General features: G+C 39.0%; 1 protein-coding gene across 1 annotated transcript in view; it reads left to right on the top strand.

Annotated features, from left to right (window-relative positions):
- Positions 1–11677: 11677 nt before the first annotated feature.
- The window catches only part of LOC129020603 (zinc finger protein 676-like), a 45546-nt gene continuing 31386 nt past the window's right edge, over positions 11678–25837 (top strand). The window contains exon 1 of the mRNA XM_054465174.2: positions 11678–11856. Within this exon, the coding sequence (XP_054321149.2) occupies positions 11854–11856 (3 nt within the window). The 5' untranslated portion in view covers positions 11678–11853. The remainder of the gene's footprint in view (positions 11857–25837) is intronic.

Genomic DNA, 25837 nt, shown 5'->3' with positions numbered 1-25837 from the left:
TTTAGACCTTTCCTGCTTTCTCTTGTGAGCATTTCATGCTATAAATTTCCCTCTAATCACTGCTTTGTCTGTGTCCCAGAGATTCTGGTATATTGTGTCATCGTTCTTATCGGTTTCAAAGAACTTATTTATTTCTGCCTTCATTTCATTATTTCCCCAGTAGTCATTCTGGAGCAGGTTGTTCAGTTTCCATGTAGTTGAGTGGTTTTGAGTGAGTTACTTATCCAGAGTTTTAATTTGATTGCACTGTGGTCTGAGAGACTGTTTGTTATGATTTCCATTCTTTTGCATTTGCTGAGGAGTGTTTTACTTCCAATTATGTGGTCAATTTTAGAATAAGTGGGATGGTTTTCAGCATTCTTTATAGGGCATATGCAGTGTCAGTATGCTTTTTAAGAATTTGGTTATTTTGAAAGGTTTTCCTCTTTTCATTTGGCAGGACAGATTTGCTGATGTTATTATTTGAACTTAAGGTAAAGTAAAACAGGAAAATCCAAAAGTATATAAAAATTAAACACATGAGCTGGAAGCAGTGGCTCACCTCTGTAACCCCAGCACTTTGGGAGGCTGAGGCAGGTGGATTACCTGACATCAAGAGTTTGAGAGCAGCCTGACCAACATGGTGAAACCTCCTCTCTACTAAAAATACAAAAAAATGAGCCAGGCATGGTGATGAGTGCCTGTAATCCCAAATATTCAGGAGGCTGAGGCAGGAGAATCACTTGAACCCAGAAGTTGGAGGTTGTGTTGCATTGAGATCATGCCACTGCACTCCTGCCTGTATGATGGAGTGAGACTCCATCTCAAAGAAAAAAAAAAAAGCAAGATCCTTTCTCTCTCTAAAAAAATAAATAAATAAATAGAATAAAAATAAAACACTCTTTAACATATTCTTGCTCAAGAGTCAAAAAATTTAATTTTTTTAAGATGTCAGTACAACCTACAGTGGTAAACAAATTTGACATAATTTCTATAAAATTCCTAATAGCACAGGATTTTTAAACAGAAATAATCTTTAACATTTTAAAATTTGATTATTAACTATAACTAGCCAAACACTCATGAAAAAGAGGAGGTAATAAACTTTCCCATTTCAGAACATATTAAAAGCTATAACAAAAACAATGTAGTACTGACACAAAGACAGATAAACAGATGATAAATCAGAATAGAGAGCCCAGAAAATAACCCTTCTGTAAATAGTGATCTTCCACAAAGCTGCCATGAGCACACAATAGAGAAAAGATAATATTTTCAAAAATTAATGCTGAAAACTGAATATCTATACTGATAAAGCTGGATTCTTTCCTTGAACCATAGGCAAAAAAAAAATTATGCAAAATACTTAGATATAAAAAATAGCTAACAAATCTCTTTTAAAAACATGGAGAAAAGACATGACGTTGGCCTTGGAATCATTTTCTTAGATGACATTAAATGCATGAGCAAAAATGAAAGAACAGAAAAATTTAACTGAAATATACTTCAAAATTTTTGCACATCAAAAAAAAATTCAAGAGAGTGACAATGCCACCTAGGAAAGCAATGAAAATATTTGCAAATCACATGTGATAGAAGTTAAAATTCAGAATATGTAAGCAACTCTTAAAACTGAATGATAAAGTTGAATAACAGGATTTAGAAATGGAAAATTAATTAAACTAAATTTTTATCAAAAGCATAAATGGGAAGAGCATTTGACAGGACTCATAAAATTACTAATTTGTAGAGGAATGCATAAATATCCCAGTGAAATACAAAATAACCTCACACCCATTGGAACAGCCACTATCAATTTTTTAAGAAAACCAAATCTGTTGGTGATGCTATGAAAATGAAACCTATGTTGATTGTTGGTGGAAAACAAAGATGCAGCCATTATTTAAAAATGTTACAAATGTTCCTCAGATAATTAAAAATAAAATTGTAATCAATTACAGCAATCTTATTTATAAATTGATTTCCAAAGTATGCAACACAGAACCTGGAGGAGACATGTAAACATTTATGCTTATTGTACCAGAATTCACAAAAGCCAAAAGGCTGGAGTAACCTAGATGTCCCTTGATATATAAATACATCAAAAAATTTAACATACACATACATGGAATATTATTCAGCCTTAAAAGAGAAAATTTTGTCACATTTTAAGATAAACTTTGAAAATATTATGTCACATGAAATAAACCAGTAACAAAATGATGAATACTACATTACTTCATTTACCTGAGATAAGTTAAATAGCCAAATTCATAAAAACAGAAAGCTGAAAGGTATTTGCCAAGGGCTGGAGAGAGGGTAAAATGGGCAGTTGTTACTTAGTGGGTATTGAGTATTAGTTTTACAAGATGTAAAGCCTCTAGAAGCCTTTTGCATAACCAGGTGAATATACTTTAACATACCTGAAATCCACAGCTTTTTTTTTGACAGAGGGTCTCACTTTGTCACCCAAGCTGGTGTGCAGTGGCAAAATTATAGCTTGCTTCAGCCCCAAACTCCCAGGATAAAGTACTCCTTGTCCCTTGATCTCCCAGGTTGCTGGAACCACAGGTGCACACCACCATGGCTTGTTATTTTAAAATTTTTTTGGATACAGCAGGTCTTTATATGTTTCCCAGGCTGATCTCAAATGTTTGGGCTCAGGTGATCCTTCTGTTTTGACCTCTCAAATTTCTGGGATTACAGAGGTGAGAACTACCATGCCTGGCCATAAAATTTACACTTAAATAGATTTTAGATAGTCAATTTTATGTTGTCTGTTTTTACAAAAATTATTTTAGAAGAAAAACTAAATGAAGAATTATAAATCTTTTCTAGAACTACCTCCAAATCACAAAAGTGTTTCTCTCACACAAAGAAAATATATATTCATTATTAAACAGAGGGCAAAAATAAGATTATTTCCACAACTACTCACTTAGACAAGATAAAACAACCACTGAAAATCAGCTAAGAAACAATATATACAAGATAAGCTATAACCATAATCGGAGTCATATTTATAGATAAAAACACACAAATATATAATCTGATTGTGATAGACATATGGCTAATTTATTTCCGAATTAAACCCCACATTGACTTAAAGTGTACAAACAGAATTGCAAATTGTCTAGAATTATAATATGTAAGTAATACAAAAAAATTCACTGATATTAAGAAACTGACACTAAAAAGCACACATATAGAACTGCAAAATAATAATAAGAGAAATGTTTACTCATAAGATCTGGTATGCAACATTGATGTACCATTACAAAAATTTGTCTAGATAACTACAATGTTTGACTGTGTCTGTGTACTCATGGAAGGCAGGTATTTTCAGTCATCGGCATGCACTGCATGGCAGTAAAACTTAAGAGAAATTGCAGTATAATCATAAATAGAAGATTCTAATGATAAGCTTTTAATAAATAAGCATTAAAGAAAACTGGAGGTGAATTTCAACTTTATATATGCTGTTCTTACACAATATACGCTACATATATTCTTAAAGAATATGTGCTATTCTTACACAAAATAAAACTGCTGTAATTTAACTTTAGAAGCAAAGAATAGTCTTACCTTGTTAAATTTTAAAAAAATGTCTTGCAGAATATAATTAAAGCCTCTGACATATAAAACAAATATCAGGGAAGAACTTATTTTGTTATTTAAATATAGGCTGAAGAAAGTGAATGGAAACCATATAATTCCTTTCTGCCTGCAGCAAACTTAAATTTATAACTACATATTTTAGTAAATAAGGAATGCCTACTAATAATCTAATTTACTTCAGGCATAACATGTAAATTCTAACATATTATCCTAAATGTCTGAATCTAAAATAACAGAGAAATTTGAAATAGAAAATACAAAGTAAAAATGTATAGGGAGAGTAACACCAGTAAAATTAAAAAAAAAAGGTGACCTATTTTCTTATCCCCCGACAGCAAGAAAACTGTGAGCCAGCCCTGACAAAAATGTGTTTATGAGAGATCCAGGCATCCTGGCTCATACCTGTAATGATAGCTGCGTAAGACATTCAGGTTGAAGAACTTCTTCAGGTCAGGATTTCAAGACCAGCCTGTATTATGTAGAACGACTTTACCTCTAAAACAAGTACCTTCAAAAGAGCTTTGAGATCCAGGGATGGAGTTGTGAAACTCTGCTAAAGGCCAAGATTGAGGAACATTCTTTTCAGGAGACAGGGTCCCATTAAGGTGGCAAACTACAGGATTTCTATTCTTGGCCACAAACCAAAACGTAGTCAACCCAACTTACTCCCCCCAACTGAGAATTCTGAACTTACCCTAAAACCATTCCAAACTCCTCCCAGCCACAGCCTGGGAGAGCTCCTGCCCTTCCAGAGGCATGGAGGAAGACACCCATTTGTAGCCATACAGTTTAATGTTCTAAATCTAACTCCAAGCCACAGTTCATGGCCAATTCTGTCTAGGTAGAATCCCACACAGTGACCTGGGAAGACCCTCTCTAGTACTCGGTGAAAGGCATCCTCATCCACATCCTGATGTAAGCCCCACCATATGCAGACCTGACTGCAACAACTTCCCCTAGTGTCTGCTCTACAGATGAAAGTCCTGAAGGTTATTCAGTCTGTCCAATAATAAAATGGGAATTACAACTACCCAAGCCTTTTGTAACAGGCCAACTAAAGGTAAATCCTATGCAGACGCAGTTGCTTTGTTGCGTCTACCACCTCTCTCTATTACAAATAAAAAGGGCATCCTATAAATATGGGGGCCCAAGAAAAGAAGATTTTTACCCCTTGTAACCAGTTTATATAAAGTTGAAGAGGCTTTTGATCCATAGAATTTACAAAAACCAATGCAATGCAAAACTATATTGTCCCCATTGTCAATGCTTCTACTTTAACATAAGCCTGGAAGTATGTGGCAGAAGAACTAGGCAAAAAAATTGTTTAAAGCCATTGAAATTGAAGACAAATAAGTAAAAAGTTGCTGTTTGCAAATCATTTAATCTTATATATTAAAAAAAACATAAACAGTACATTTAAGGCCAGGCACAGTGGCTCACACCTGTAATCCCAGCACTTTGGGAGGCCGAGGCAGTCAGATCACCTGAGGTCAGGAGTTTGGAACCAGCCTGGCCAATATGGTGAAACCTTTTTTCTACTAAAAACACAAAAATTAGCCATGCGTGGTGGTGGGTGCCTGCAGTCCCAGCTACTCGGGAGTCTGAGGCAGGAGAATCACTTGAGCCAGGAGGCAGAGGTTGCAGTGAGCCAAGATCACACCACTGCACTCCAGCTTGGGTGACAGAGTGAGACTCCATCTCAAAGAGAAAAAATATTTTAGCCTAAAATATTAGTTCTGTGCTTCAGAAATAAAAATTTTCTTGTTTCACCTAAGTTGTCCCTTAAGAAATGCAATGAGAGACACAACAACATAAAAATAGTGGGGGACTTTTGTACTTTACTTACAGCATTAGACATGTCATCAAGACAGGAAGTCAAATGAACAAACAAACAAACAAAAAACAACGGACTTAAACTATACCTTAGAACAAATGGACTTAGCAGAGATTTACAGAATATTCTACCCAACAACTGCAGAATATACATTCTTTTCATCAGCACATAAAACATTCTCAAAGATAGACCATATGATAGGCCAAAAGACAAGTCTGATTTTTTTTTTTTGTGACAGTCTTGCTCTGTCACCAAGGCTGGAGTGCAATGGTGCAATCTCAGCTCACAGCAACCTCTGCCTCCCAGGTTCAAGGGATTCTCCTACCTCAGCCTTCTGAGTAGCTGGGATTACAGCCACATGTGACCATGCCTGCCTAATTTTTGTATTTTTAGTAGAGATGGGGTTTCACCATGTTGGCCAGGCTGGTTTTGAACTCCTGACCTCAGGTTATCCACCTGCCTTGGCCGCCCAAAGTTCTGGGATTAAAGCATGAGCCACCATGCCCAGGCCCTGAATAAATTTGAGAATATCAAAATTATATCAAGTACTGTCTTAGGCCACAGTGGAATAAAATTAGAAATCAGTTCCAATACGAACACTCAAAACTATACAAATACATGAAAATTAAATAAACTGCTCATGAATGATAATTGGTTCCACAATGAAATCAAGATGGAAATTAAATAATTCTTTAAATTGAATAATAGTGACACAACATATTAAAACATCTGGGATAAGCAAAAGTGGTGCTAAGAGGAAAGTTCATAGCATTAAATACATACATGAAAAAGTTCAAAAAACCACAATAAACAACCTAAGATTACACCTAAAGGAACAAGAGAAACAAGAACAAACCAAACCCAAACCCAGCAGAAAAAAAAAATAATAACAAAGATCAGAGCAGAGCTAAATAAATTTGAAATTTTAAAAAATATAAAGATAAATAAAACAATAAGCTAGTTATTTGAAAAGATGAACCAAATTGATAGACTATTAGTGAGATTAACCCAGAAAAGCAGAAAGAAGATGCAAATATGCTCAATTAGAAATAAAAGATCACTCAAAGCTACTATGAATACCTTTACATGCTCAAACTAGAAAACCTAGAGGAGTTTGATAAATTCCTGGAAATATACAACCCTCCTGGATTAAATCAGGAAGAAATAAAAAATCTGAACACACCAATAACAAGTAGAAAAATTAAACTAGTAATAAAACATTGCCAGCTGGGTGCAGTGGCTCATGCCTGTAATCCTAGCAATTTGGTAGGACGAGGTAGGGTGATCACTTGAGGTCAGGGGTTTGAGACCAGTCTGATCAACATGGCAAAACCCCACCTCTACTAAAAATACAAAAATTAGCCAGGCATGGTGGTTTGTGCTTGTAATCCCAGCTACTTGGGAGGCTTAGGCAGGAGAATCACTTAAACCCAGAAGGCAAGGTTGCAGTGAGTCAACATCGCATCACTGCACTCCAGCCTGGGTGACAAAGCAAGACTCAAGAAAAAAAATAAAATGCCAACAAAAAAGGTCCAGGACAAGATGGATTCATAGCTCAATTCTATCCAACATTCAAAGAGTTGGTACCCGTCCTACTGAAACTATTCTGAAAGATAGAGAAAAAGGGAATCCTTCCTAAATTATTCTATGAAGCCAATATCACTCTAATACCAAGATCAGGAAAAGACATAATAAAAGAAAACTACACACCAATGTTCCTGATGAGCATAAATGCAAAAATCTTCCATAAAATACTAGCTAACCAAACACAGCAGCATATTAATAACATAGTATACCATAATCGAGAACATTTTATGCCAGGGATGCAGAGGTGACTTAACATAGGTAAGTCAATACATGTTAAACACCAAATAAACAGAATTAAAACCAAAAATTAAACGATTATCTCAATATATGCAGAAAAATCATTTGGCAAAATCCAGCATCACTTTATGATTAAAATCCTCAGCAAAATCGGGATAGAGGGAACATATTGTAAGTTCATAAAAACCATCTATGACAGGCTGGGCATGGTGGCTCATGCCTGTAATCCCAGCACGTTGGGAGGCCCAGGTGGGTAGATCACCTGAGGTCAGGAGTTTGAGATCAGCCTGGCCAACATGGTGAAACCTCATCTGTTCAAAAATACAAAAATTAGCCAGGCATGATGGTGGGTGCCTCTGGTCCCAGCTACTCGGGAGGCTGAGGCGGGAGAATCGCTTGAGTCTGTGAGGTTGAGATTGCAGTGAGCAGAGATCCTGACATCGCACTCCAGCCTGGGTGACAGAGCCAGACTCCATCTGAAAAAGAAAAAAAAAAAAAAATCTATCTATGATAAACAGCCAACATTACACTGAAAGGGAAAAAGTTGAAAGGATTTTTTCTGAGAACTGGAACAAGACAATAATGCCCACTCTCACCGCTTCTATTCAACACAGTAATGGATGTCTTAGCAAAAGCAATCAGAGTAAAGCAAAAAATAAACAGAATCTAAATTGTTAAAGAGGAAGTCAAATTGTCACTGTTTACCAATGATATAATTGTATACCTGGGAAACCCTAAAACTCATCTAAAAAGCTTTTAGGGCTGGGTGCAGTGGCTCAAGCCTGTAATCCCAGCACTTTGGGACATGGAGGCAGGTGGATCACTTGAGGTCAGGAGTTCAAGAGCAGCCTGGCCAACATGGTAAAAGCCCATCTCTACTAAGAATACAAAAATTAGCCGGTTGCAGCGGCAAGTGGCTGTAATCCCAGCTACGAGGGAGGCTGAGACAGGAGAATCACTTCAATGTGGGAGGCAGAGGGTGCAGTGAGCTGGGATCATGCCACTGCACTCCAGCCTGGCGAAAGAGTAAGACCTTGTCTCAAAAAGAAAAAAAAAAAAAAAACAACTTTTCGATCTGATACATAAATGCAGTAAAATTTCAGGATACAAAAAAAAAAAATCCTAAAACTAAAAAAAAAAAAAAAAAATCCTAAAATTTATATAAAATAAAAAGAGAGCCTCCATAGTCAAAGCAAGACTAGGAAGAAAAAAAAAACAAAACAACAAAATCAAAAACACACACACAAAAATCTGAGGACATCAAGTTATCTGACTTCAAACTATACTACAAGGCCATAGTTACCAAAACAGCATTGTACGGGTATAAAAATAGACATGAAGACCAATGAAACAGAGTAGTGAAACCAGAAATAAACCCAAATACTTACAGTCAACTGATCTTTGACAAAGTAAACAAAGATATGAAGTGGGTAAATAACACCCTATTCTATTGAATAGAATGGTGCTGGGATAATTGGGAAGCCACATATTGAAGAATAAAACTGGATCTTCAACTGAGTGCGGTGGCTTATACCTGTAATACCAGATCTTTGGGAGGTTGAGGTGGGTGGATCACGAGGTCAGGAGTCAAAACCAGCCTGGCCAAGATGGTGAAACCCCGTCTCTACTAAAAATACAAAAAAAAAAAAAAAAAAAAATTAGCTGGGTGTGGTGGCAGGTGCCTGTAATCCCAGCTACTCAGGAGGCTGAGGCAGAGAATTGCTTGAACCCAGGAGGTAGAGGTTGTAGTGAGCCGAGATCATGCCACTGTACTCCAGCCTGGGAACAGAGTGAGACTCCGTCTCAAAAAAATAAAAATTAAAAAAAAAGTATCTTCATCTCTCACCTTATACAAAAATCAACTCAAGGTGGATCAAATACTTTAATCTAAGACCTGAAACTACCCGAATTCTAAAGCATTGAAAAAACTCTCCTAGGCATTGACTCAGGCAAAGAGTGCACGACCAAGAACCCCAAAGCGAATGCAACAAAAACAAAGAAAGATGGGACTTAAACAATTCTCAAAAGAAGATACACAAATGGCCAACAAACATAAAAAAAAAAAAATGCTGAACATCACTAATGATTAATGATTAGGGAAATGCAGATCAAAAACCACAATGTGATATCACCTTACTCTTGCAAGAATGACCATCATTGGCCGGGCATGGTGGCTCATGCCTGTAATCCCAGCACTCTGGGAGACCGAGACGGGTGGATCACCTGAGGTCAGGAGTTCCAGACCCGCCTGGCCAATATGGTAAAACCCCACCTCTACTAAAAATACAAAAATTACCAGGGCGCGATGGAGTGTGTCTGTAATCCCTGCTACTCTGGAGGCTGAGGCTGGAGAATCGCTCGAACCCGGGAGGTGGAAGTTGCAGTGAGCCGAGATCGCACCACTGCACCCCAGTCTGTGCTACAGAGCAAGACTTCATCTCAAAAACAAACAAACAAACAAACAAACAAACAGAAAAGACCATAATTAAAACATCAAAAAATAGGCCAGGCACGGTGTCTCATGCCTGTAATCACAGCAAACTCCATCTCAAAAAAAAAAAAAAAAAAAAAAAAAAAAAGAAAAAGAAAAAGAAAAAAGAACTAGGGGATACAAACCCAAATATTGTATTTCCTCACTTATAAATGGGAGCTAAGCTATGCAGGTGCAAAGGCATAACAATTATGTAATGGGGATGGGCACGGTGGCTCACGCCTGTAATCCCAGCACTTTGGGAGGCCGAGGCGGGCGATCACCTGAGGTTGGGAGTTCAAGACAAGCCTTACCAACATGGAGAAACCTTGTCTCTACTAAAACTACAAAATTAGCCGGGCATGGTGGCACATGCCTGTAATCCCATATACTCGGGAAGGCTGAGGCAGGAGCATCACTTGAACCTGGGAGGCAGAGGTTGCGGTGAGCTGAGATCGCACCACGGTACTCCAGCCTGGGCAACAAGAGCGAAATTCTATCTCAAAAAAAAATTAAATAAATAAATAAATAAAATTTAAAAAAAAGAATTATATAGTGGATTCTGAGCACTCAGTGGGAAGGGTAAGAGAGGGGGTGAGGGATGAAAGACTACACATTGGGTAGAGTGCACACTGCTTGGGAGATTGGTGCACCTAAATCTCAGAAAAGATTTACGAACTTATCCATGTAACCAAATACTACCTGTACCCCAAAACTGTTGAAATATAATAATTTAAGACAAAAATAAAAACCCCCCAACTCCCATAAGTTTAAGTTTATATGCTTTGGCTTTTTTTTTTTTTTAGAAAGAGTCTCACTGTTGTCACCCGGAATGGAGTGCAGTGGCTTGATCAGGGCTCACTGCAGCCACAACCTCCTGGGCCCAGGGAATCCTCCTACTTTAGTCCCCGAATAGCTGGTACTACAGGGTCAGGCCACCATGCTAAATTAGCTGGGTGTGGTGGCGGGCGCCTGTAATCCCAGCTACTCAGGAGGCTGAGGCAGGAGTATCGCTTGAACCCAGAAGGGGAGGTTGCAGTGAGCTGAGATCATGCCATTGCACTCTAGCCTGGCAAGACTCGTCTCAAAAAAAAAAAAAAAAAAAAAAAAAAAAAAGCTTAAGGTTGTTTCAAGTTAAAAAAAAAAGGCTATTAAAATAAAATAGAAAAGGTAAAAAAATATGAGATTATAAAATATATATGACAATCTAGAGTGTTCAAAAATGACAAATTTGAATTTGATGGATTTATTTATAAGGTTTTACTAACATTAGTAAACATTAGGTTTAGTTTTTTTGTTGTTTTGTTTTTTGAGATGGCGTTTCACTCTTGTTGCCCAGGCCGCAGTGCAATGGCCTCATCTTGGCTCACTGCAATCTCCACCTCCCGGGTTCAAATGATTCTCCTGCCTCAGCCTCCTGAGTAGCTGGGATTACAGGTGCCCACCAACCACCACGCCTGACTAATGTTCGTATTTTTAGTAGAGAAGGAGTTTCACCATGTCGACCAGGCTGGTCTTGAACTTCTGACCTCCGTTGATCCATCCGCCTCGGCCTCCCAAACTGATGGGATTAAAGGTGTAAGCCTCTGCACCCGGCCTTTAGTATTGATAATACACTATGACTAAGGTAAAAATTGACATACTCTTGAACAAAAGTTTTATGTATGATTAACATGACAGTAAAATATATTTGTGCACATTTCAAATACATTTAAAAAGAGAGAGAGTAAAGAAGAGATAGAATTTTCCCATGCTCTGGGGTGGGCCTGGCTCAGCTCAGGGAGGAGGCGCTGCCTGAAAAGGCTGCAGCCTAGGCTGGCTCTCTTTCTTCATTCAGCCCAGCATCTGATCACATCTTCTGTCACTCAGGGCCTGAAGGGGCGGGGCCTTAAACATTATCCAATCAGGGATGCTGGGCTGGGACCGTCCAATCAGGCACGCAGCTGGAGCGGACAGGGCGGCTTCCGGGATGTGGTCCGACCTTTGTCTCTCGCTGCTGCCGGAGGTGAAGGCCTTGTCCTTACTGCTGTGTGTCCTCTGCTCCTAGAGGTCCAGCCTCTGTGGCCCTATGACCTGCAGGTATTGGGAGATCCACAACTAAGTCGCCAGGACCCCCGGAAGCCTAGAAATGGTGAGTGTGCCAGGTCCGACAAACTGAGTGGCCTGGGCTGGTTGGAACCGGCGGGAAGTGGCTGTGGCGGGACTCAAGCCTACCCGCAGTCAGCTCCACAAGTTCTCCTTGCCTAGCTCGACCTCAGTCCCCTTCAGCCATAAGATGGCGGCTGCGCGGGCCGCCGGGCGTCCTGTCTCTTCCCTGCTCTGTGATTGTGCCCTGGCCTGGAGCCCTCTTGGGGCATCTCTGCACCCACAGCGCGGAGTCTCTCCCGGATTGTGCAGGGACCATGGGAGGGTAGTCAGAGGAGAATCCTGACTTGAGGTGTGGGTTCATGAATGGGAAGAGCTTTGGTCGGTGAGGCTCCCAGTTCCTGTTTTCTCCTATTAAAAATTTATGGAAGTCACCGCAAAAATATTAAATAATTTAATCTAAGAGTGATTCCAAAATTGTAGAGCACCCAGCTATGGGTTGTAGTTTATGGTCTATTGAAGGGGTTTGATGGAAAGAGTTTTATAGGGTGCATAATGAAGAAAACCACATTCAATAATTGGTTAGGTACAGTTATGTAGTTTCCTGTTTGTTTTTTTTTTTTGACACGGAGTCTTGTTCTGTTGCCCGGGCTGGAGTGCAGTAGCGGAATCTTGGCTTACTGGAAGCTCCGCCTCCCGGGTTCACGCCATTCTCCTGCCTCAGCCTCCCGAGTAGCTGGGACTACAGGCTCCCGCCACCACGCCCAGCTAATTTTTTTTTGTATTTTTAGTAGAGACGGGGTTTCACCGTGTTAGCCAGGATGGTCTCGATCACCTGACCTTGTGATCCACCTGCCTCAGCCTCCCAAAGTGCTGGGATTACAGGCGTGAGCCACCGCCACTGGCATCCTGTTATTTTTATTTTTATTTTTATTTGAGATGGAGGCTTCGCTCTGTTGCCCAGGCTGGAGTGCAGTGGCACGATCTCAGCTCACTGCAAGCTTTGCCTCCCAGGTTCACGTCATTCTCCTTCCTCAGCCTCCCGAGTAGCTGCGAGTGCAGGTGCCCGCCAAGACGCCCGGCTAATTTTTTGGTATTTTTTAGTAGAGATGGGGTTTCACCGTGTTAGCCAGGATGGTCTCGATCTCCTGACCTCATGATCCAGCTGCCTCAGCCTCCCAAAGTGCTGGGATTATAGGTGTGAGTCATGGCGCCCAGCCTCATGGTTTCTTAATTTGTAACATCAAGATGGAAATTTCTTGGTTATGTAATCAGAGGTTAATTGGCAGTTTATAGTGTGTTAAGCCTGAAATTTTTTTCCCCCAATGTAGTAATTTACAAAAAATACATTTGAGTTAGATTTTTTTTTTTTTTTTTGGAGACCAAGTCTCACTTTGTCACCCAGGCTGGAGTGCAATGGCGCCATCTAGGCTCACTGGAATCTCTGCCTCCCAGGTTCAAGCGATTCTCCTGCCTCAGCCTCCCAAGTAGCTGGGATTACAGGCATGTGCCACTATGCCTGGCTAACTTTGTATTTTTAATAGGGACGGGGTTTCACCATGTTGGTCAGGCTGGTCTCGAACTCCTGATTTCAAGTGATCCACCCACCTCAGCCTCCCAAAGCGCTAGCATTACAGGTGTAAGCCGCCATGCCTGGCCGAATTAGATTTTTTAAAAGTAGAAATTAGGAACTAGAGCCTCCTCAGTCTAACTGCCAGCCACTTAATTATTTTCACACCCCACAGGGAACTGCTGTTTCCTTGCATTTTTCACATGTGTCCCAAGCAGGGCCTCAAGTCTATCCCCCACCCACGATTTCTCCAGTGTGACTCTGGCTTGCAGTAAAATACTTAATTTCCAGTTCCTTCTGACATTCCCAAATGCCAATTTCCCCTCCCTTATTCACATGATCAACTATCTGTCCTTTAGTGTACATTTTGATACCTATTTTAATCATTTTTTGACAAAGCATTTGATGGCACATTTAAAAAGATTTGTTTTCTGTTTGTAAATGTTTTTTCTTCTAGTTTCCCTAGACACAGATATCTTATCAGAATGTTTTTGGGTCAAGGTTTCCCTTTGGAAAAGTTATAGGGAGATGTGTCCTCAGCCACCGTTCAGTTTTTTCCTTGGACCTGAGATTCAGTACTGTCTGGGGAGAAACCAAGGTACTGGCCATGGCTGTGTCTGCAAGAGTGTCTAGTGAATATCAGCTCCTGGGTCATTTTCTCCCATAAGACAACCAGAGATATGGAGTGTAGCCTCTCATCTCCCATAAGACAACCAGAGGTATGGAGTGTAGCCTCTCATCTCCCATAAGACAACCTGAGTGAGGTATGGAGTGTAGCTTCTCATCTTTCATAAGACAACCTGAAGTATGGAGTGTAGCCTCTCATCTCCCATAGGACAACCTGAGGTATGGAATGTAGCTTTTCAAGAGAGCAGGTGAATGCCCTGGGGCTGAGAGGCAGCTTCTGGTGTGCTGTTTTTTTGGAAAGTTAACCCCTTGTATTAGTATTGTCTTTACCCAACCCAGCTTCCATTTCTTGGAGACACATTGCTGTTCAGACAATCAGATGCCGGTATTGAAGGGGAAACCAAAATAATTTTTGCCCCTGGATTCTCCTAGGGGACAGAAAAATAGTGAAAGAAAAATGGTAAAAAGTTTGTTAAAAAAAAAGCACTCCAAAGACAAAGAAAAAGAAACTGACCCCAGTGAGATGGTGCAAGAACTTGCAAAGTAAAATGTACCTGGGGCACTCACTGGGGCATAGGTTCAGAGTCTCCTGAGAGAATGGTTATTGAGCACTTAAGTGAACAGGATGGGGTGGCAGAATCTCTCAGTAACTGGATGGCCTGACTTGACACGAGTCGGACATATCTGTACCTTGAAATGATTAAATGATTTTTTCACTTATTTTGACCTTAGTTTTTTTTTTTTTCTTGAGATGGAGTCTCCCTCTGTCACCCAGGCTGGAGTGCAGTGGCATGATCTCTGCTCACTGTAACCTCTGCCTCCCGGGTTCAAGCAATTCTTCTGCCTCAGCCTCCCAAGTAGCTGGGACTACAGGCATGCACCAACACATTCGGCTAATTTTTGTATTTTTGGTAGGGACAGAATTTCACCATATTGCCCAGGCTGGTCTCGAACTCCTGACCTCGTGATCCACCCACCTTGGCCTCCCAAAGTGCTGGGATTACAGGCGTGAGCCACCGCACCCGGACTTTTTTTTTTTTAGACAGTGTTTTCCTCTGTCGCCCAGGCTGGAGTGCAGTGGTGCAGTCTCGGCTCACTGCAACCTCTGCATCCCAAGTTCAAGTGATTCTCATGCCTCAGCCTCCCAAGTAGCTGGGACTACAGGTGCCCACCATGACACCTGGCTACTTTTTGTACTTTTAGTAGAGATGGGGGTTCTCCATGTTGACCAGGCTGTTTGAGCTCAAAATTCTGACCTCAAGTAATCTGCCCGCCTTGGCCTCCCAAAGTGCTGGGAATGCAGGTGTGAGCCACTGTGCCTGGCTGACCTCAGTTCTTTAACTGTAAATTGCATCTTATTAGTAGGGCTTGAAAGGTAAGAAAATATTTACAAAGGGCATAAAAAGGTGAGTTTCAAAAAATAATATCTAATTATATATTTCATTTGTTGAAAATTCTCATTCACCTTTTTCTTTCTCAGAGTGAATTTAGGATTTTTCTCAGGTGTGTTTTTCTTTTCTTTTTCTTTTTCTTTTTTTTTTCTTTGAGACAGAGTCTCGCTCTGTCTCCCAGGCTGGAGTGCAGTGGTGGGATCTTGGTTCACTGCAAGCTCCACCTCCCAGGTTCACACCATTCTCCTGCTTCAGCCTTCCAAGTAGCTGGGGCTACAAGCGCCTGCCACCACACCCAGCTAATTTTTTTGTATTTTTAGTAGAGACGGTGTTTCACCATGTTAGCCAGGATGGTCTTGATTTCCTGACCTCATGATCCACCTGCCTTGGCCTCCCAAAGTGCTGGGATTACAGGCATGAGCCACTGCGCCCTGCTCTCAGGTGTGCTTTTTATGGCTGAGTGATTTCAAACAGAATTCCATCTAGCTTTTAGGATGTTAGCTACCAAGGAAAAAAATAAGAAAATTTTTTCTTCCATTTTGGCTATAGAGAATTAATATATTTCCACAAGAAAATGTGGTAGATAATTGGTGAGTTACACAGATTCATGAAAACATCAGTTTCTTTTTTTGCAGGGTGAATTTGCAAAAGTAAGTATCTTTGTTCTATATCCTGTTATTTCAATTTCTGAGTTTAATGGTAAATTTTATGTCATGAAACTTGGTACCTCCTAGAAGTGTTCCCATATAACTCTTTACCTCATGATTTGTAGTACAAAAAATAAAATAATGCTTTATTGTCCGAAAAAAATAAATACATTTGCTTCTCTTACTGAGGTACAAAAGGTAAGCACCTTAAAATTTTCTTATATGAACACTGTTTTTGAATCATTTTGCTGGATTTTTCAAACACTTAGTTTCAAAAACTAAGTGAATGACTCTGACATGGTAATTAAAGCTTGAGCCCAATGACTGCAAGCTAAGGTTAATTTTGAGCCAGCAAAAGGAGGTTATTAAAGGCCCAGTTAGTTCCTTCTGGAAGGCCTTTCCTGCAGATGTCCCAGCCTGCTTACCGCAGCCATGGAAGAAGCCTGTATAGTGAGAGAAGCTACAGAGCCCTGGAAAGCTGGGGCCCCACAGGCAGATGCAGCTAAGGTTAAGATAGAAGGGGTTTGGGAGTGTCTTATTGAAGATAAAATTGTTACTGTTTTGAGGCACTTTCGAGAGGTTTTAAAATAACCAGCTAGATGTACATTAAAAAAAAATGAATTCCAAAGGAGTATTGCAACAGGAGGAAGTACCAACTGTAAGATCTTTAAGCATTACAAAGATTAGGTAGAAAAGGGCTTTTTTTCCTAGGGAAAACAAATAAGATTAGAAACAAGGTGAGGGGAATGTTTAAATGAAGGGTGAAATAATCAGATTTTAGATCAGAGAATGTTTTACCCTGAAGTCAGTGTGTTCTTAGGAGTGTTCTTCAGACACTGAATCTACAGTAGCATAAAATGAGGTTGTATGGTGGCTCAGACTGAGAGTAGCTCAGAGTTCAGGAGCCTGTGGGAAGAAAATAAACTTAAGTGAAGTTTGATTAAGAAGTATTTTATGTTGACCACTGAAGACAAATTCAGCTGATTTTTTTAATGAGAAAAAGAAGAAAATATGCAGAGTGTTTTCCTGGCTGTGTAGTAGGTAAGAAAAGAGAGCACCATCTAAGTCACAATGGGAAGGGTGTTTCTTTTCATAAGTGTTCCTGGAGAACACAGAGGATAGAGAATTTTATTAATCCTGGCTGTTTATTATCTATATGCTTCATCTTTTCCTCCCTTTTTTCTTGGTTCTATACTTTTCTTCCATTTGACTTTTTGGGGGTTGTATATTTTATTTGAAGCCAGTGAATATAACTACAGTGTTCTGCTGAGTTCTGTGAGTAGCTGTATCAGATTATTGAATTTCAAAAAGGTTATGGGAGTCCCCAATTTTTAAACAGTAGGTCAGAAGCATAGATGAGCCCATGGAGTTTGTGACTGGCATCTGCAGTGAGGACAATGTTGTGGGACTGAGCCCTGAATCAGGGTCTGTGCTGACTCTGGGTGGTGTCAGAATTCAAGTGTTAGACAATGAATTGGTGTTGGAGAATTGTTGGTGTTCATCAAACTCTGCAGATTTGGTGCCAGAAGAAAGATATCACAGACTCCTGGCCTAAAATGAAACTTCGGGTGCCTGGGAATGGGAAGCTCTGTTCTCCTCTACACAGGCTGTCACACTGCCCCTTGTTCTTTGATTTCAGGTCTGGGTGACAGAAGACTGAAAACTTAAAGGAGATCTGAGGACAAACCCCATTTTGCCACAGCTGTTAGCAGAGGATTTCCACGCACTCACAAACACCCACTAGACATTGATGTGTCCACACCCCTCTCCTGACAAGGCACCACCCTCAGGAATTTTACCACGGCATTTTTGATCCTAGTGGTTTTTTTGGCCAAAAACCTACAAAAGTGTCTAAAAGTCTTCTGGCATATCTCTATTTTCAGACACTGAATCTGCAGTAGCAACCTGTTTTCTCCGCCAGCCTAGGGTTCTCGGCCTAGGTTTCTCCACCAGCCTAGGGTTCATAATCTTGTCTGCCTGCATGGACCCAGAAATAAATCAGAGTACAGCCTCACCTAGGCCACTATCTGTAGCACAAACCAGTCCTTCCACCTGCATTGCACACTCTCCAACCCAGGGATTTTTTTTCTTTTAACTTTTATTTTTGGTTGGTTCAGGGGTATGTGTGCAGGTTTGTTATACAGCTAAAATTGTGTCATGGGAGTTTGGTGTGGAGATTATTTTGTCACTGCAGTGCTAATCATAGCACCAAAAATGTACTTTTTCTGACTCTTTTAGTCCTCCCACCCTCAACTAGGACTCTGTCTTTTTTCCCCTCTGTGTTCATGTGTTCTTATTTAGTTCTTACTTATAAATAATAACATGCATTTGGTTTTCTGTTTCTGCATCAGTTTTCCAGGAATAGTGATCTCCAGCTTCATCCATGTTGCTGCAAAGGACATAATCTTTTTTTTTTTTTTTTTTTTTAATGGCCACACAGTATTTCATGATGTCATGATGTTTATGTACCATATTTGTTTGTTTGTTTGTTTTGATATGGGATCTCACTGTGTCACTCAGGCTGGAGTGCAGTGGCATGATCTCAGTTCACTGCAACCTCCACCTCCCGGGTCCAAGCAATTCTCCTGCCACAGCCTCCCAAGTAGCTGGGATTACAGGCATGTGCCACCACACTCAGCTAATTTTTGCATTTTTAGTATAGACGGGGTTTTGCCATGTTGGCCAGACTGGTCTTGAACTCCTGACTTCAGGTGATCTGCCGCCTTGGCCTCTCAAAGTGCTGGGATTACAGTTGTGAGCCACTGCACCCAGCCCATATTTTGTTTTTATTAGGTTTTTTATTTTTTGTTATTTTTGGAGACAGGGTCTCACTCTTTTTCCCAGGCCAGAGTGCAGTGGTGTGATCTTGGCTCACTGAAACTCCACCTCTCAGGCTCAAGAAATCCTCTTCTATCTAAGCTTCCCAAGTATCTAAGACTAAAGGCTTGTGCCACCATGCCTAGCTAATTTTTTTTTGTATATTTTTTTTAATAGATAGGATTTTGCCATGTTGTCCATGCCAGTCTCAAACTCCTGAGCTCAGGCAATCCACCTGGCTCGGCCCCCAAAGTGCTGGATTACAGACATGTGCCATCATGCCCAACCATACCATATTTTCTTTATCCAGTCTACCATTGATAGGCATTTACGTTGATTCCATGTCTTTGCTATTGTGAATAGTGCTGCAATGAATGTGATCGTGCATGTGTCTTTATGATAGAATAATTTATATATTTTTAGGTATATACCCGGTTGTGAGGTTACTGGGTCAAATGGTAATTTTGTTTTTAGTTTAGTGAGGAATCACCACATTGCTTTTCACAACAGTTGAATTATAATAATTGCCATTCTCACTGGTTTGTGATGATTTCTTGTTGTGGTTTTCTTTTGCATTTCTCTGATTAGTGATGAGCTTTTTTTGTATGCTTGTTAGCTACATGTTTGTCTCGTTTTAAAGACAAACATATTTTTCATGTTTTTTTTGGTCTTCTTTTAAGTTAGTTTTTTTTTTCTTGTAAACTTGTTTTAGTTCCTTATGGATTCTGAATAGTAAACCTTTGTCAGAAGCATAGTTTGCAAATATTTTCTATTATTTTGTAGGATGTCTCTTTACTGTGTTGCTAGTTTCCTTTGCTGTGAAAAAGATCATTAGTTTATTTAGGTCCCATTTGTCAATTTTTGCAATTGCTTTTAATATCTTCATCATGAAATCTTTGAAGTTTCTATGTCTAGAATGGCACTTCTTATCTTCCAGGGTTTTTTTTTTTTATATATATAATTTTTAAGATTAACATTTAAGTCTTTCATTTACCTTGAGTTGATTTTTTTATATGGTGTTATAAAAGGGTCCAGTTTCAATCACTACATAGTGCTAGCTAGTTATTCCTGCACCATTTATTAAATAGGAAATTCTTCCCACATTCCTGTTGTCACCTTTGTTGAAGATCAGATGGTTTTAGGTGTGTGGCATTATTTCTGGGCTCCCTATTCTGTTGCATTGGTCTATGAGTTTGTTTTTGTACCAGTACCATGTTGCTTTGTTTACTGTAGCCCTGTTGTGTAGTTTGAAGTCAGGTAATGTAATGCCTCCAGCTTTCTTGTTTTTGCTTTTGATTGCCTTGGCTATTCAGGCTCTTTTTTGGTTCCATGTGAATTTTAAAATAGTTTGTTTTTTTAGTTCTGTTAACAAATATTTTGGTGGTTTGATTAGCATTACATTTGTAGATTTATTTAAGCAGTATGGCCATTTTTATGATAGTGATCTTTTTTATTCATGAGCATAAAGTGGTTTTCCATTTGTTTGTGTCATCTCTGGCTTCTTTAAGCATTGTTTTGAAATTTTTGTCATAGAGATCTTTTACCTTTATGGTTATCTGTATTTCTAGATATGTTGTTCTTTTCTGTGGCAGTTGTGAATGGGATTGTGTTTTCAATTCGGATTTGGCCTAGATGTTCTTGATATATAGGGTTGCTACTAATTTTTGTGCATTTCTTTTATATCCTGAAACTTTACTGAAGTTGTTTGTAAGTTTAAAGAGCTTTTCTACTGAGAGTATATGGATTTCCAGATGTAGAATCATGTTGTTTGCAAATAGGGATAGTTTGACTTCCTGTCTTTTTGTTTGGATGCCTTTTATTTTTATCTTTTGCCTTAATTGCTCTGGCTAAGACTGTCAGTGTTTATGTTGAATAGGAGTGTTGAGAGAAGGCATCCTTGTCTTGTGCCAGTTTTCAAGAAGGAATGCTTCCAGGTTTTGTCCATTCAGTATGTTGGCTGTGGATTTGTCATAGATAACTTACTATTTTGACGTACGTACCATCAATGCCTAGTTTGTTGAGGGTTTTTAACATGAAAAATGTTAAATTTTATTGAAAGCTTTTTGTGCATCTATTGAAATAATCTTGTGGTTTCTGTTTTTAATTCTGTTTATGTGATGAATCACATTTATTGATTTGTGTATGTTGAACAAACCTTGAATCCCCAAAATAAACCACAGTTGATCATAGTGGGTTAGGTTTTTGATATGCTGCTGGATTTGGTTTGCTAGTAGTTTGTTGAAGATTTTTTTTTTTTTGAGATGGAGTCTCATGATGTCATCCAGGCTGGAGTGCAGTGGTGCGATCTTGGTTCACTGCAACCTCTGCCTCCCAGGTTCAAGTGATTCTCCTGCCTCAGCCTCTTGAGTAGCTGGGATTACAGGTGTGTGCTACCATGCCCAGCTAATTTTTTTGTGTTTTTAGAAGAGACGGGGTTTCATCATGTTGGCCAGACTGGTCTCGAACTTCTGACCTCAGGGAATCAGCCCACCTTGGCCTCCCGAAGTGCTGGGATTACAGGCGTGAGCCACTGGGCCCATCCATTTGTTGAAGATTTTTGCATCAATTTTCAAGGATATTGGCCTGAAGTTGCCTTTTTCTGTTTTATCTCTGTTAGGTTTTGGTATCAGAATGATGCTGTTCTTACATAATGAGTTGGGGAGGAGTTTCTTCTTTTTAATCTTTTGAAATTGTTCTAGTAGAAATAATATCAGCTTCTATTTGTACATCTGGTAGAATTCAGCTGTGAGTATGTCTGGTCCTGAGCTTCATTTGATTGGTAGGCTATTTATTACTAATTCAATTTTTTGAGGTTATTTATCTATTTAGGGCCTTGATTTTGTGTGTGTGTGTGTGTTGAGTTTTGGGAGGATGTATTTGTTCAAGAATTTTTTCATTTCTTCTAGATTTTTTTTTTTATGTGCGTAGCAGGCTTCAGTATATTTTTGTGGGGTCAGTGGTAATGTCTTTTTTTGTCATTTCTAATTATGTTTATTTGCATATTCATTATTCTAGCTCATTGTTTATTTACTTTTTTAAATAGATTTAATGCCTGGATTTCTTGATATTTTGTAGTTTTTCATGTCTAAATCTCCTTCAGTTCAGATCTGATTTTGGTTATTTCTTGTCTTTTGCTAGCTTAGGGGCTGATTTGCTTTTGTTGCTCTCAGTCTTTTATTTATGATGTCAGGTTGTTAAACTGAGATCTTTCTAACTTTTTGATCTGAGGATTTAATGATATAAATTTTTCTTTTAATACTGCCTTAGCTGTATTGCAGGGATTCTGGTGTGTTGCATTTTTGTTATTTGTTTCAAAATACTTCTTGGTTTCTGCCTTTATTTCATTATTTACCAAAAAGTTATTCAAGTGTAGGCCATTTAATTTTTATTTAATTGTATAGTTTCCAGTTGTTTTATTGGTATTGAATCGTATTTCTCTTAAGCTGTAAACTGTGTGTATGCCTTGTATCATTTTGGGGTTTTTGAATTTGCTGAGAATTTTATTTCGATTGTGTGGTCAGTTTTATAGTATGTGCCATGTGGTGATGAGAAGAATGTATGTTATGGTATTTTTTAGATGAAGAGTTCTGTAGATGTCTATTAGGACTATTTATTTGGTCAGGTGATGAGTTCAGGTCCTAATATTGTTGTTAATTTTCTTCAATGATCTCTCCATTAGTGCTTGTGAGATGTAGTCTCCGATTATTATTGTCAGATTCTAAGTCTCTTCATAGGTCTCTAAGAATTTGCTTTATTCATGTGAACCCATGGATTTTTTTATAACGATTTTCTCTCTTCTGCTTTTCCCCCCATAAACATTCTTTCAAGTGCACGCAGTGTGCAAAATTCAGATGTCCAAGAGTTCAAGAACTTGTCCAGAGACCTGGCTTTTGTAAGAGAAAATATAAATTAGAAATAAGAGGCTTTATTCTCATATGTGAAAATAAGGGAGGATAACTTGCTTATTTTTAAAAAAAGGTTTAGATTATATGTATATATTTCTTCTGCTTTTGGAAATATATGTAAATCATATTAGAAATGAAATACACCCTTTGTCATTCTTTTGACTCAGAATTGTCTCTATCTGGGACCTGAGATTCATTGCTCTCCTTTTTTCTTGGCAAAAGATTATATATATATTTTTATCTTTAGTCTTTAAAGTAGACACAGATTTGTTGAGAGTAAAGTTCATTTCAAGAGCATAATAAAGTTAAGCACAAAGATCGGATTAAATTTAGCAATACAGAATAATAAAGACTAAAAGATACTGAGTAAGTTGTTTGGCAGAAACCTGATTATCCAAGGTGATTATTTGCATGCTGACATGCTTACACTGCAAAAGCCAGAAGAGTTCAGTGTATAAACTGAACAGTGGAGTCTGTTGTACTTGGATTACTTGAGTACAGTTAGTATAGTTATGTGTAGTGTTTGTAGACAACCTGCATTCATGTAAATTAAGCAGTATTTTCTACAATAGTATGAATTTAAGGCCACAATATTTACTTTGATTGAATTCCTTAGTTATTTTAATATTGTTATTCATACTTTTGAAATATAGTGTTTCAACTGAATTATAGTTCAGATAATTTTAAAAAATCTTACATACATTATGACTAGTATATAAAATTATTCATACTTTTATATATTTATATCTGCTATCCCAAAAATTTTACCATTAAGTTGTTACAGTAGATATTAGTCTGACATGCTTATTAATTTATCCAATAGGAAAAATTATAGGTAGGCATAATTTTAGTGTCATATATTTTACCAAATTAGTGTGCTGCTATTACAGAACAAATAAAGACAGGTGATATGGCTACCCAAAAACCGTAATAGCTCTCCAGTTAGGTATGTTGCAAGCTCTAATATATTCTACTATATTAACACAGTCAGATTTCAATTTTTTATAAAAAAGTGCTGGTGGAAGTTGTCAGATAATACTCCAATGTAGATCTCACATTCAATGGTTAGGAAATAAGAGAGCAGCAGAGATGGAAGGTAAATCTTTTAAAATTCTGCTGAGAGCTGGGCGCTGTGGCTCATGCCTGTAATCTCAACACTTTGGGAGGCCAAGATGGGTGGATCACCTGAGGTCAGGAGTTTGAGACCAGCCTGGACAACATGGTGAAACCTCGTTTCTACCAAAAATACAGAATTAGCCAGGTGTGGTGGTGCGTGTCTATAGTCCCAGCTATTTGGGAGGCTGAGATAGGAGAATCACTTGAGCCCAGGAGGCAGAGGTTGCAGTGAGCCAAGATCATGCCATTGCACTCCAGCCTGGGCAACAAGAATGAAACTCCATCTCAAAAAAAAAAAAAAAAAAAAAAAATTGTGCTGAGAATATACCCCCTTTATTCACTAATGCTGATGTTTCTCTTGCTGAGAGTAGCTATGCACTTTGGGTGTTTGGAGAGAAATTCTTCTTAGGGAAATATTTTCTGGCTGGCTTGATCAATCTTATATCTGATCTCATTTTTTTCTTAAGACACTTTTAACTTTTTTCTCTCAATATAATCTTTCTCAGAATGAGAGCCGTTTTTCTCTCTAATGCATTGCGTATCTGTTTCAGAAGCCCTATTAGTATCCTGTGGTGTCTGTGAAATAAGTGGGCTGTCACAGTGAGAACTCTCAGAGCTATCTCTATCTGGACTCATGCTAAAATCCAGCAGTATTTTTTTCATGCCACCATTATAAATAAAAACTGAGGCTGAAACACTGCTCCCTTTTCTATTATTGTGAAGGTGCAATTCTACCCAGGAGGTCTGCAGACCCTCCTCCTGCTGCTCAGGCTTCACTGTCTGATGTGGCACTGGAGTGCTGCTGTGGCAATTGGGGTTCACCTAAGATGTGAGTTTCCAGCTGTGAGCCCTGTGCTGTGGGCTGTGCCTCAGTGGCAGATGGCAGGGGTCAAGAGAGTACACTAGCTACCAAGAGAGGGAAAGCAGGAGTGTTCTAGCCCAGTGCTCAGGGAGTAGAGAGCTATTGCTTTAAAATGTAAATAGCCAAAAAGATAGCACCCGAATCAACAATTTTTGTAGAAGAGTCAAAGCCTATCTTCAGCAGGCACTGGGGTTCAAGTTGCAAAACTACCTCTAGTCATGAAGATGTGAAAAGTTTACTTTGTCATTGATTATAACCAGTTAGCTTACAGGGATGGCCTTCCCAACTACCAGGTGAATTTAGGATGCACTATGTATGACATGGTGCTGTAAATTCTACTTGTAGATGAATTATGGTCACTGTCTTTCTGTCTTTGCAATCTCTTGAGCAAATTGACTGTAATACATGTCACATTCACATGTAATTTTGTAGTAAAACAGTTTTCTTTCTGTTCTGTTATTAATTCCTCCAGGGCTGAAGAAAATTTTGCTTCTAACTGTATTTTCCAAACCTTGTCTAGAATTACCAGACATAATATAAACACATAAGGTGCCAACTAAGCTTTACTCTAGATGGGCCTTTTCCACTCAGGCTTCCGGTCAATTCACACTTGTGCTGTGAAGTGCATGCCATCCCCTAAATGCACAGGTGGAATTGTGTCTCTGCCTACTTGGTATCTATCATCCTCTACAGTCACTTTTAGAGAGACTAGAACAGATTTCTACAAACTTTATAGGTCAGATATTAACCATTTTACCTCTTTCAATGACTTGTGTCTTCAGACCTGAAACTGATTCAGTGATCATGGGGCACAGAAACGCAATCAGAGTAAAACATGTGCATTGAGTAGACCTGTAGACATGAGAATCTCCACTTCTCCCTCCCTCCTCATGCTAAAATGCCCACAAATGTTCAGGTAACACCTGCTGCTGCTTTACCCATGCAGGACCTGAATTTACAGCTCTATATTCTAAATCTAGATCTTGAGAATTGAAAAGAAAAAGAAAGTTTTTACCTGAGGAATGTGAGTCCTTTTAGTTATCAAACTCAGAGAGCCATTAAAATGAGCACAATTATGTTTTTCTCCCTTTT

This window comes from Pongo pygmaeus, chromosome 20 (assembly GCF_028885625.2).
Source record: "Pongo pygmaeus isolate AG05252 chromosome 20, NHGRI_mPonPyg2-v2.0_pri, whole genome shotgun sequence".
Lineage (NCBI taxonomy): Eukaryota > Metazoa > Chordata > Mammalia > Primates > Hominidae > Pongo > Pongo pygmaeus.
This window is presented reverse-complemented; position numbering and strand designations above follow the sequence as displayed.